Raw genomic sequence first — 12,221 nt, forward strand, 5'->3', positions numbered from 1 at the left:
CACGGAATCTCCAAGCGGATCTCTATTGTAGATTATTGCGCCATTGTCCATTGTCGCGATCCCCCCACAACCAAGCTTCTCGAGCCTTTCCTTGACGACAACGAAAAAGAGAGTCACCGGCGAATCAAGGTGAATGGAAAACGGAAACACGTAGAGGTTGAGAAAAATTTCTTTCTACCATCGAAGATGTGTAAATCTCATTTTACCAAATAATTAAATAACCAGATAACAATATACGATATACAATTTAAATTCCATGCTTTAATCCGAATAATTAAAATTGCGTTTGATCGAAGAATAATTTAAATGATACTCTCGTGCTACAAAGTCAAAATAGATATAGATATCCAGTGTACAGCCAAATGCATCGAGTCTGCGGGGAGCTAGCGATTCCAGTAATTAGCCTGACGCAAAAACCACGTAATTCCAAATCCGAGCACGGGCGTTCTCATCGGAATCCACGCGTCGACGAATGCCAATCCCCGATGCGTTGTTTCCATTAAAAAAAGTTCATCCTAGTTTATCTTAATAATGGTATCACTCTTGATCGTGTTGTGATAATCCCCTATCAAAGGAAGATCAGTTGTTACGCGTATCCAGTAATGTAAGTCATTGAAAAAAAAAAAGAAAATACATTCAGAGCATCGAGAAAGTTAGAAAATCGTGCATCCTGTGGATCGTCAATGCAAATCGATCCGCTTTCGATCGACACCTGCGCGTGGGTACGCGCGATTACATATGTATAACTTCGACGAAAAGCGGTCGATGTCGTCGTATTTTAGATTTTATCAAGAAGATTCTACCCACGGTATCCTGATCATACGAGAAGGCAATTATTAGTAACTGGCAAATTATTGTATCCGTCGTAATTCACTTTAATGGTTACGCGTACAGTTAATGATCCAAGACGCTACTACACGTTTTACGCGTTTAAAGTCTAATCAAGGGTGAACTTTTCTTGTTTCATATAAAACTATCAGATATAAACTTTTCCTCTCTGATAGCTTGTGCTCGACAGTTCTCCTCGCCAACTCGATCAAATGTATAAAATACGCAAATTGTCCCAGAGAAGTATATATATGTACATGTATGTATGTATATTCGAACATAAAAATTAAGGAGATTACCATTTCCACGTGGCAAGTCTAAAGTGTATATATATATATATATATATATATATATATATATATATACGTTAAAATATGAAAATATTTCATTTTGTTTATACACCGGACTATAAATCGAGAATAGCTACGACCAAGATACTCATCGCTCGGAGATAACGAGAATGAGAAGACGAGAAATAATTCCGCGGTCGGCTTAATTGTATGTACCCGATTCCTCGAATCGTTAAGCGTCTGACGAGTATTTAAAACGTTAAAATTGCGGACGTCTGTTCCAATCTAGGTGGATAGCCAGCTAGAATTCCAGATAGTCACAGGGGGCAACGGAATCGACGTAATCAAAATATTCATCGGATAAGGAATGAATGGAAGCACACGGAGAACACGGAGAAGTCTTGACAACGGCATAATTCGCGTGCTTCACTCACGGTACACGGACATATATCCACGGTAATTCGAGAAACATAACTCAAGTCCCAGCGGAGCGCTACATCACGGCCACCAGTTTCTTGGCAGATATCGCCACGGCGCACCGTGTCGGCTTCCCTTTGCTACTTTACCTGCCTTTTTCCTTTTACCACTCCTCGGTCAGCCCCGCGCTCACCCTCGTGTCTTGTCAACCAAGTTTTACCCCTTCCATCGTGGATTAACCGACTGTGACGACTTTTCATCGCGACGCGTGTCTGCCACCTTCCGCGAACCATGTAAACCGATATTCAAGACTTTCGCGGTGTTCGTCAGAATTGATTCAAGTCGATACTTATTTTCGCGACGAGATCACAGGTGTATGGATAAAGAATCGATATATCAGATTTTGCGGGATCATTGCTTGAAAATTTCATTACATCAGGATATCGTGTGCAGGATATAAAAAAAACACGGCCTTTTATAACATTTATAACAAGTTTAATGTATCTAGGAAGCGAATGGAAATATATTTTTGTTTATGTGAATCTGTGAAAGTAATATTTCGATTTCTCTTCCGGAGAAATGTATCGATCAATGTAAGTAATACAACAAAATTATATTCGACCATTTGCATACATTTGAGATTAAAATTAAAAACAAATAGACAGTAATTAAAAAGGAGAAATTAAAAAAGACGGGATTGAAAATACCGACTAATTTACCAAATATATGTCAAATATTTCGAAATTTATTAAATGCTTTTCAAAGTTGATGAGTAATACTATGTACAATACACTTTTGAGCGTCATATTCATAAAAGGTCAGTGATCAGGATTTAAATCAAGATATATTACGTAGGAGCTGACAAGCCCGTTACCATTGATTTAGATGGTCGTGTTAGTCGTAGTAATTTAAAACGAAATTACCCAGCTAATTGAACGTATCGCGTTATGGTCAGAATATAATTACAGCGTGATCAAGTTATAAAATACGATGTTACGTCTTTATAGATGTAACATACGAGTTTAAATATCTGCATTAGACCTCATGTTCATAACAGAGAAGCAATCATTCATATCGTTGAATAACGCGCGCACAAAGAACCACGACAGAACAATAAAACCACTATACACATACTTCATGAATCATTCTCAAACCTTATAGTATTTTATGTGCATTACCGTCCTGTTATGTCTTTCGTCGCTGCGTCACACCCTTGTTTCATTGAACATGTTTCAGCTAATAATTATGTAATTTCTGTCATAAAAATAATCAAATCTAATACTTGCCCGATATTGCAACAATATTGCCGTAATGAATATCTACGATAATTAATCGAGCATGAAAAATGTTAAAACAACTTTCTCTAAAACGACAATATATATAATTTAAATGTAATACGAAATCGTTTAATATACATCTTAGATTTTATCGTTCTCATTCACAGCATTTTAACACCAACTACTGACTATTACTAACCTAACCTAGCTTTGTATAGAAACAGTTTCTGTATTTTAAAGAAATTTTAAAGAAATTTTAAAGAAATTAGTTCCTTGAAAACTCAACCAAAGAATACTAATATACAACACTAGCATGATTCGTTCAATAAGTACGATATCTCAATGAAAATGAAATTTTTGACATTCATTGTTTTCCATCACCGGTAACAGATTCATTTTACATACTTGTACAGTGTTGATTATAATGTTTTAATTAATTATACCGTTTTACTATTCGACAACAAGTTATCACGTAAACTGAGATCAAGCAACGGTGATAATAAGATGCAACGTTTGGTAGCAAAACTGGTACCACCTGTCGACAATTTTCTGATGCTTGTCTCGGTACGAGAGGACACATGTAATATTATGCTACAGCTATCCTAAATGTATACGAAGTGGCATGTTCATATATGTTAATCGACACAAGAGCAGGCACTTAACCCTCGCTCGCTTTTACGAAGTGAAAAATAATTCTCGGTCCAAACGATGAGCGCATCGTGAATGTCTGTTTTATCTGGAACTTAATCTCTGCGCAATGTACGAATGGCTTCGCATGTTATCCTAAACGCATCAGACGACACGTGCACAATGTAATTAAAAAATCAAACTAACACGCCTTCAGAAAATATAATTTACGATTCGTCATGGGTCTATAGTTATTCTTATTTTACACGTTGTAAAATAAAAATATCATGTCAAATTATCGAAACGTCTCACTTTCTCCTTTTCAGTTCCATTTTTCTTTATTAACCGCCCATAGGCAAACTAGGTAATTTATATTATTATCTAAGCCTACTTTTTTTTCATTATTCCAAGTTTTCGAAAAACCTGAAAAAATTCTAGAACAATTATCAATATCTTCGCTATCAAATGTTAAAAAAATATTTGCAAATAAGAAAAGAGTTTTTATAAAGAATAGAAATCCAAGGATGAAATTTTGCCTGGCTCGTCAACGATGCAATTTTCCTATGGAGGGTTAATAATTTTATTAGAAGTTTTCATATCTTTATCATTTATAATTATAAATACCATTATTTTTAAAGGCCGTTCACAAGTTACATATTAAGTTACATATAATATTACATATAATATAATATTACATATAATATTACATATAATATTACATATAATATTACATATAATATTAAGTTACATATAATATCCGAAAATGCTTATTTTCTACTAACATGTGATATAATGTACAGATATCGATAAAAATATGCATTAAATGATCATTGCACATATATTGCTTGCACTCATGTGTTTGCACAATGTAGAAATGCAACGTAACGATTAACATCCATTATAGCGTCGAAGTTTTTCATGGTGCATTTACAACCACGGTTCAGTTTGACATGCAATAAAAATAAAATAATGCGATGAGAACTTACCTTATTGATCCGTTGTCCTTGTGCTTGCCGATGAAGAAGGTTGTCACGCCATCGACCATTTGATTCGCCCACGGTGGTTTGACCCAGATAAGGTGTTTAAAGTGACCGGCATATGCAGCAGGCAACATCCAATTTTCGATGCTAATTTCACTATTGGTGAAGATATGTAATTTAATATCTCATAAATGATTAAAATTTAGAAATAAAAAGATAATTTTTTAAATGTAAAAATTAATTTCAAGAATGATTTTACGAACCCATTTTCTCAAAAATTATTGAAATTGAAAATGTCCTCGTCCCTTCTACGTACAAATTTTTTTTAATATAGCGTCCTACTCGATCTTCTTTTTATATTTAAACTGTTTCACGCGATACGTCTTCCAAAATATTTTTGGATGTATTTGTTTGTATTTGTTTATGGTAACTATTTATAAAAAAGACCTAACCCTAATTTTGATAATCTTTTAATATATATGTTGTCATCATCCTGAGTAGTGTTGCGAAGGTTTTAATTGGGGTCGCTTTATGAAAGAGTTATTATCAAAAAAGAGTTTACTCAAAAGTATATAATTTTCTACACATTATTTGCATTTAATATAATGTAGTTAACCAGATTCCTTAATTGTTTACCTTTCTTACTGAGATCGAAAAAGAACTCGAGAAAAGATGACTCACAATTAGTACAGAACATATCGTTGTATTCAAATATTCTACATTAATTTCGATTACTGATAACAACGAACGACAACAAAATACAACGAAATTAACAACAAAACCTAATCTAACCCACATCTAATTTTAATTTAATCAGAAATAAGTTTGTTAGACAAAATTTTTTTCAGAATGAGGTTATTTCCACACATTCGATTTACCATTATCATTAAAATCTTCAGACTGGTGACCTTAAGAACACATTAAAAAATTATCGAAATGAGGGTAGCTCCGCTTTTATGCATATTTACCTTATTTATATATTAAGATATAATACGTTAAATGAGAAAAATATGCAAATATTAATAATAAAAAGAATAAAAAATAGGTTCGTTATAATGAATATATAAGAGAGTATATTTAACAAGTAATTAAATTTTCTTAACAGCTTCTATTCAATAATAAAATAAAGCTTATTATCAATAACAATAAAAAATCTAAAATACCTAAACAATTGATTTTTATCCCATACAGTGTTCGCCAACATCGTTTTCGGTATAAGCATATCAGGATGCGAATCTAAATGCACGAACGCGTTTCCTTCGAACGGAAGGTGTTTCGATCCCAAACACCGATAAATGAATGGTAGCACCTAATAAAACAATGCAAAATTTCACAAAAAAATTCGAATTTTGTACCACAGTTTAAATTTAACATCGCACGATTTTAATTTCCAACGCCTTTGATCACGTGACCAATTCGTCATTGGTAGTTGAAACGCTTGTAGCGCCTCTGGTGTGCTAACAAGGAAATTTGGACAGAATAAGTTGCGATGTAAACAAACTAGGAAGACGTTGGTCATTCATAAACTCACCTCATTGTGGCTCTCTACCGCATAAATCGGGATCCGTTTGAAGTATTTCCTAGAGAATGACATATTTCTTTCCAAGCACTAAACGTATACGAACGAACGCACGTAATCTACAAAAAAAAGATAATTACGAAATATTTAATAATTAATACCATACGACATCCACGTACACGATTAAGAGACTCCTTCACGCGAAAGCACGTGGTAACCGACTGAAGTATATACTAGGCGGGCTGCTCAAACGATTATTTTGCGAATAAAGGATGGACACAACAAGCGCGTACCCCAAATTCTCACGAGACGAGTTTCGTAAGGTGGCTTTTTTCTTCTCGTTCCCCTTGAAGAAACGCCTTAGAAACCTGATCCCGCTAACTCACAATCATTATATGACATTCGAATAAATAAAATTACTTAATATTTTTTGTACTGTGAACATTACATATTATTAATATTCTTTTGTATAATTTAAAATCAGTAATAATAAATTTCAAGTTTGCAAGAGAAACATAATTTTGTTGAATTACACAAATGTTATTTAAATTAATTTACCGCGAAGAATGATGAATTGTTTTTTATGTAAAGATTATAAATTTTAAAAACATTAATTTATATTAAATGAAAAAAACGCACACGAATACTTTCATGTACAACATATCAAACAGTTAATTCAGTATATATTTCAAATATTTATTGTAAAACAATATAATTATATACAAGCTATAAAACATTTTTCGAAAATAATAATTATAAATATATTATTTTCATAATCAACAAGTTTTACATTTTATAAGATATTATCGTGATTTCTATTGAAATTAACGATATATCAATTGATAAACAAGGATTAGCAAATGTTAAATGAGTTGCACACGAATACTGTCCCACAATTATTAGGATAATATAAACATAGTTCATTCTGAGTGTTTTGTACAGTATATTTCTAATTTAAGAATGATTTTCCATTAATTCATCACAGATTCATTATCAAAAAATTTAATTACGCAGTCCACAATTTGATTAACCACGCATACAATACGTACACATACAGACGTGTATTGCATGCATGCCTCACATATACAACAGTTGTTGATAATAAGTTCATAATATTGTTTTATCTTATTAATTTTAATTATAATTTTGCATTGCATTACGGAGCATTTCTGATTTATAAAGTTCCAAATGCAAGCGATTTGTTTCCTCTCTTAATGATGATAAAAACTGGTCAATTTCGACTTCATTAAGGTTATTACTTGATGAATGAGGAAAATGATATACATTCTCTGAAAATATATTGTTGGACAAATGTCCAGGTATATACATATAATCTTCTACTTGATTATGAGGAACATTAGGCATATAATTATAAAAAGGAGCGTAATATTGTAAATTTACAGGCTTCTCAGTTGTAACTTCATTATCTAAATGTCTCTGTGAAACATTTTTTGTTAAAGGTATAGGAGAAAAATTACATGAATTATTCTTTCGATGTTCATTAATTCTAGGAACAGAAACAGAACTTTGTGGTTCATTATCTACATAAGACTCTTGACAATTAGATATATCTTGAATATTCTGACTACTTTTTCTGCTTAAATTTGTTTCTATAAAAGACGAATTTATCCGATCTGTCATTGATCTAGATGACAAATCTGATTGCGTTTGTGACGTATATTGTTTTTCATACGTATCAGTACTATCAGATGATCTGATAATAAATTGTTCTTTAGCAGTATTATCTCCTTGTTTCTGAATCCTTTTCCGTCTACGAAATTTATTTTTCGGATTTACTTGTCCATTCAATCTATGTTCCTTAACAGTATCATTTTCACTAGAAAATATACTTGATGTACTACTAGTCAAGTTACAATTTTCATGACGTGTAACTTTTTGTATTTTAAAAAGATCATCCAAACCTAAATCAATTGATATAGAATTGTCAGAACTATAGTTATTACTCATTTTATCCCATTTATTATCACTTAGAGAGACGTTTTCTTCTTGACTAGTCATATTTCCAGTATTATCTAGTGCCTTATGTAAAATATCAACCTTTGAATTAATAACGTTTTCACCTCGATTTATACTATCAAAATGTTCTAATAATTTTTCTTCCTGTTCTTTACTTTCATTTTTATTTGATTCCTTCTTAGATAATTCACTTTGTATTACTGTTAACAATTCATTAACTGAACAGTTGTTTAAACTTTTTAATTTTTGTATTAAATTGTACTTTCTATGCTCATCAATGAATGCCACAAAACTTGCTATTTGCAATAAATGTTCCCTAGGATAAGGATTTGAATATAAATATCGTAATGCATTGAGATAATCTTCTCTGTCTGCGTTGGAGATCATAAGATTTGGCATATATGAATCTAATTCAACAGGATATGGAAAATATGCATTAAAATTTTCTCCACATTTTCGATGGAAACTTTTGAAATTTTCTATTTCTTTATATAGTTCTAATACATTTTCGTCTACAGAAGTTCTAAAATATAAATAAGTGTCATTTACTTCATCGTCATTTCGTATTTCCGGATAAACACATAAGAGTGCTTTCTTTTGTACTCTATAAAATATTTTGAGCATTTCAATGTGTTTCTGATATATAAACTTTTGTATAGATTCTTTCATGACTTCCATTGTATTATTTAGTAATCTGATTTCAAAATCAAGTTTGTTTTTCCAAATAAATGCCTGTTTCAATAATATTTCCTCGTCATTTGAACATAACTCATCACAAAATGTATTAGAACCTTTCATATATTCTGTGAGATGAAAATTCAATTCTTCTAAAATGGAAACATCTGTGCTATTTTGAACATTATTTGAGATAGTTATCAGAGTATCAGCAGTTACATCACTCTTTTTCTGAATTTTCTGCTCTAAGTCTTGTTTCTGCATTTCATTATGTACAGTACTTCTAGAAATGGTATCTTCAGAATATACATCAATATTCACGTAATTATAATGAAAAGAAGATTTTTCTGTATTTTTACTTTGAAAATTATATTTTGTAAATTCAATAATCATATCAATATTAGAATTTGATAAATCATCTTCTTGTAAATCTGATAAATCAACTTCAAATACCACATTTTCATTATTTTTCTGCCAGCTGGAAGGATTATTGATTGCGGCATCCAATGTAAAACTATATATAATTTTAGGCTTAGACACACTGTACGACATGATTGTAGTCTCTTTCTTCTTCTTTTTAATGCATTGAGATTCATCTATCGGATTAATACATGGTACAAACAAAGAATTAACTTTTATTTTATTTTGTAAATTAGGCATGTTTCTTAAACAGGAAAAATCCATTATATTATTTTTTACTTCTTCCACATTTTCTGTAACTTTTTTATTTATATTATCTGTTGTTTCATTAACTTTTGACTTTATATTATTCTGTATTTCTATATTAGCAATATTCATAGATAAATCATTAATACCTGTAGTGATAGGCTTAATGTCAAATTGATTTTCGTCTTTTTCAGATTTTGCGTAAAGTTTCTCAAATTTTGTATTAGAAGTATTCCAAATATCATTTGGATAATCAAAAGGAAGTTTCAGTACATAAAAATTTGGACCTCCAATGGACATTAATAATTTTTTTAATGTTTCTAACTCATTTTCTGCAATTATTGTTATAGAGAGACCATAAGATCCATAACGTCCAGCTCTTCCTATTCTATGCAAATATGTTGGTGCATCTATGGGTAAATCAAGGTTTACAACTAAATTTACGTTATCTGCATCTATACCTCTTGCAGTTAAATCAGTTGTTACCATTATTTTACATTTAAAAGTCTTTAATTTATTAATGGCCTCAAGTCTTTTATTCATATCTTGATTTCCAGCAAAAAAGGTTGCTTTAAAACCCATAGCACTAATTTTGTTACATACAGATTGGGCTCTGTAAAAGACAGTGTATTTTAAGTATATATATGCATGGTGCTTAATTATTTGAAAAAGCGTAAATAAAAGAAATTATAAAAATATACTTACCTTGATTGATAATTTGAAAAAACTAAACTTTGTTTGAATGGAATTTTGTTAAATATCTTTATTAATTCATCTACTTTTATTTGAACCTAAAATTTAGTATTAAAATAATTTTATAACATTTAATATAGTAGATCGAGTCCATAAGTTCATGCATATTTTTAACTGTAATAAAACAATAAAAGGATATGAAAATGAATTTACAATATATTTACCATTATTTAGTGCGATTCCTTATTATTTTATAATAATTTATGCACCATGTGTTTTTATAATAAGTACAATAAAAATGGACATGAACTTATGAACTGGTTTGATATTTGTATGATTATACAAAACAAGAAAATTAAATCAAACCTGTTTCATAACATTTGGATGAGAAGGAACAACTGTTATGAACTGCGTGAGTCCAACAAGTATTGGTTCATTGTTATCTGGGGATGCTAAAACAGGAGAGCACATATATGCCTGTAAAAATATTTCCAAATCTCCCGGATAAGTGGCACTTGATGCTATAACTTGTTTACTTAATGGTAATTTTGAAAAGATATAGCTGAAAATTTTTATTGTGAATAATACTTTTACTTTTTTAATAATGTCAATAATATATTTCATTATTATACGAACTTAATGTCTTTCTGAAAACTGGTTTCCATTAATTTGTCTGCTTCATCAAGAATAAATAATCTAACATTTTCAACTTTTAAGAATTCTTTATCAATTAAATGTCTAATTCTACCTGGAGCACCAACAGCTATGTGACAATTATTCAATTTCTTTCTATCACTTTCTATAGCTGTTCCTCCTATAAATACTTCAACTTTTAAACCTGAAATTAAAAAAATAATTTTATTATCATAACTCCAATTATACATCAAACAAATAAATTTAACTAAATTTAGAAAAATATTTACCTTCTATTTCACAAGCTACAGATGAAAAAACTTGTGCAATTTGTACAGCAATTTCTCTAGTAGGTGCTAGTACTAATACTTGTACAGACGATATATCTATATCAATCATTTCAAGTGATATTATACAAAACACTAAAGTTTTACCAGTCCCTGATTTGGCACGTACTATTAAGTCTGTAGTTAACATATACATTAATAACTTATAACTTAAAATATACAGATACAAAATAGAAAATATTATATACCAAAACCACATCTTCCTAAAGGAATTGCTTTTAATTGTATGGGTGAAGGTCTTTGGAAACCACAAAGAGATAATCCATCCAAAATTTTTTGGGAAAATCCCATTTGATAAAATGTAATATCTTCTTGTACTTTAATATCCTTTGTCCGTGGCTTTTTGTCAATATCATGTGCAATAATATGAGACATTTTTTCTATTTTCTCCTGTAACATAACTATAAAAATATTGTTTGAAATTTAGTTTTACTATTTAAACGAAATTACGTAGATATTAGTATAGTATTAACCTGCTTAAATCAGATTAGAATTATTTTCTAATATTATATCATTTTGTTTAATCACATAGATATAATATATATATTAAATGAATGTACTTCACTGTTAATATTTTATGTATTACTAGAGGCATATCTAAAGGATATACTTGAATAATCACATATAATTCTTAGCGTGTCGGCTTTTACTTGTGATAAAAACAAGGTTACAAATTTTGTTGGGTCGACATACATAAATATACCTACATGACATTTTATAGAGACTGTTTTGATGTACCAGTATTACTTTCCTATCTGTTACTCAAGTTAATCCATTCTCCAATCACTTTATGTGAACTGGACAAACCGTGAAAACTTCAGTATAGTCAGAGAGGAAATTTCCTCTCTGATATAGTCTATCCATTGAAACAAGACAGTAAACGTAAACAAAATTTGATTACTGCAGCTGTAGTCAAATTTTCTTTGCTGCGTGGAGAATTTCAGTTTGGGTTGTTACTAAAGTACTCTGGTCGTGCTTAGAAGTTTTGAATAAACAAACTTGATAATTAACAAATGGTTTAAAAAATAACATACAGGAGACATGCAAGAACACGAAGAAACCCAAACTTAAATGAATTAAACTTGATACAAATAACTATATTTTAATAAACTAATTACAGATTAAGAAATCTTTAATGTAGTATGATTTCCATGCTTTTTGGATAGCGCCCAGATGTCGGGATTAGCTTTACAATATTCCTCCCTTTCTCTCGTTATTTGGTCTATTTATATCTTCGTATTTTACATAACAAACGCAATTTGCTTATGGTTCGATAAGAAAAATTGTTATTA

The 12,221-nt window shown here is 30.5% G+C and overlaps 2 protein-coding genes across 4 annotated transcripts in view; both read right to left on the minus strand.

The window, feature by feature from the left end:
* LOC143303288 (UPF0489 protein C5orf22 homolog) overlaps positions 1–6,165 on the minus strand; it is a 339,177-nt gene extending 333,012 nt beyond the window's left edge. Inside the window, exons 1-3 of the mRNA XM_076622394.1 lie at positions 5,951–6,165; positions 5,583–5,728; positions 4,426–4,575 (exon numbers count right to left, since the gene is read on the minus strand). Coding sequence (XP_076478509.1) covers positions 4,426–4,575; positions 5,583–5,728; positions 5,951–6,013 — 359 coding nt within the window. The 5' untranslated portion in view covers positions 6,014–6,165. The remainder of the gene's footprint in view (positions 1–4,425; positions 4,576–5,582; positions 5,729–5,950) is intronic.
* Positions 6,166–6,861: 696 nt separating this feature from the next.
* On the minus strand, positions 6,862–12,124 carry LOC117158695 (uncharacterized). 3 transcript variants are annotated; one of them, XM_033337866.2, is made up of 7 exons: positions 11,637–12,124; positions 11,118–11,330; positions 10,873–11,046; positions 10,586–10,787; positions 10,316–10,511; positions 9,962–10,047; positions 6,862–9,869 (listed from the first exon to the last, which is right to left on the minus strand). In XM_033337866.2, the coding sequence occupies exons 1-7, from the start codon at positions 11,641–11,643 to the stop codon at positions 7,073–7,075; spliced, it is 3,675 nt and encodes a 1,224-aa protein (XP_033193757.2). In that variant the 5' UTR covers positions 11,644–12,124; the 3' UTR covers positions 6,862–7,072. The 3 variants fall into 3 exon arrangements, with proteins under 3 accessions (XP_033193757.2, XP_076478514.1, XP_033193758.2); XM_076622399.1 differs by lacking the exon at positions 11,637–12,124 and adding an exon at positions 11,540–11,627; XM_033337867.2 differs by lacking the exon at positions 11,637–12,124 and adding an exon at positions 11,403–11,623.
* Between the last annotated feature and the right edge of the window lie 97 nt (positions 12,125–12,221).

Source organism: Bombus vancouverensis, chromosome 1 (assembly GCF_051014615.1).
Source record: "Bombus vancouverensis nearcticus chromosome 1, iyBomVanc1_principal, whole genome shotgun sequence".
Taxonomy (NCBI): Eukaryota; Metazoa; Arthropoda; class Insecta; order Hymenoptera; family Apidae; genus Bombus; species Bombus vancouverensis.

Coding starts and splice junctions, on each gene's coding strand:
- LOC117158695 (XM_076622399.1), bottom strand. CDS start 11,624: ATGTATGTCGACCCAACAAAATTTGTAACCTTGTTTTTATCACAAGTA. Junction 11,047..11,117: donor TTTAGGAAGATGTGGTTTTG/GTATATAATATT, acceptor TGTTAACTACAG/ACTTAATAGTACGTGCCAAA. Junction 9,870..9,961: donor TTTTCAAATTATCAATCAAG/GTAAGTATATTT, acceptor TGTCTTTTACAG/AGCCCAATCTGTATGTAACA.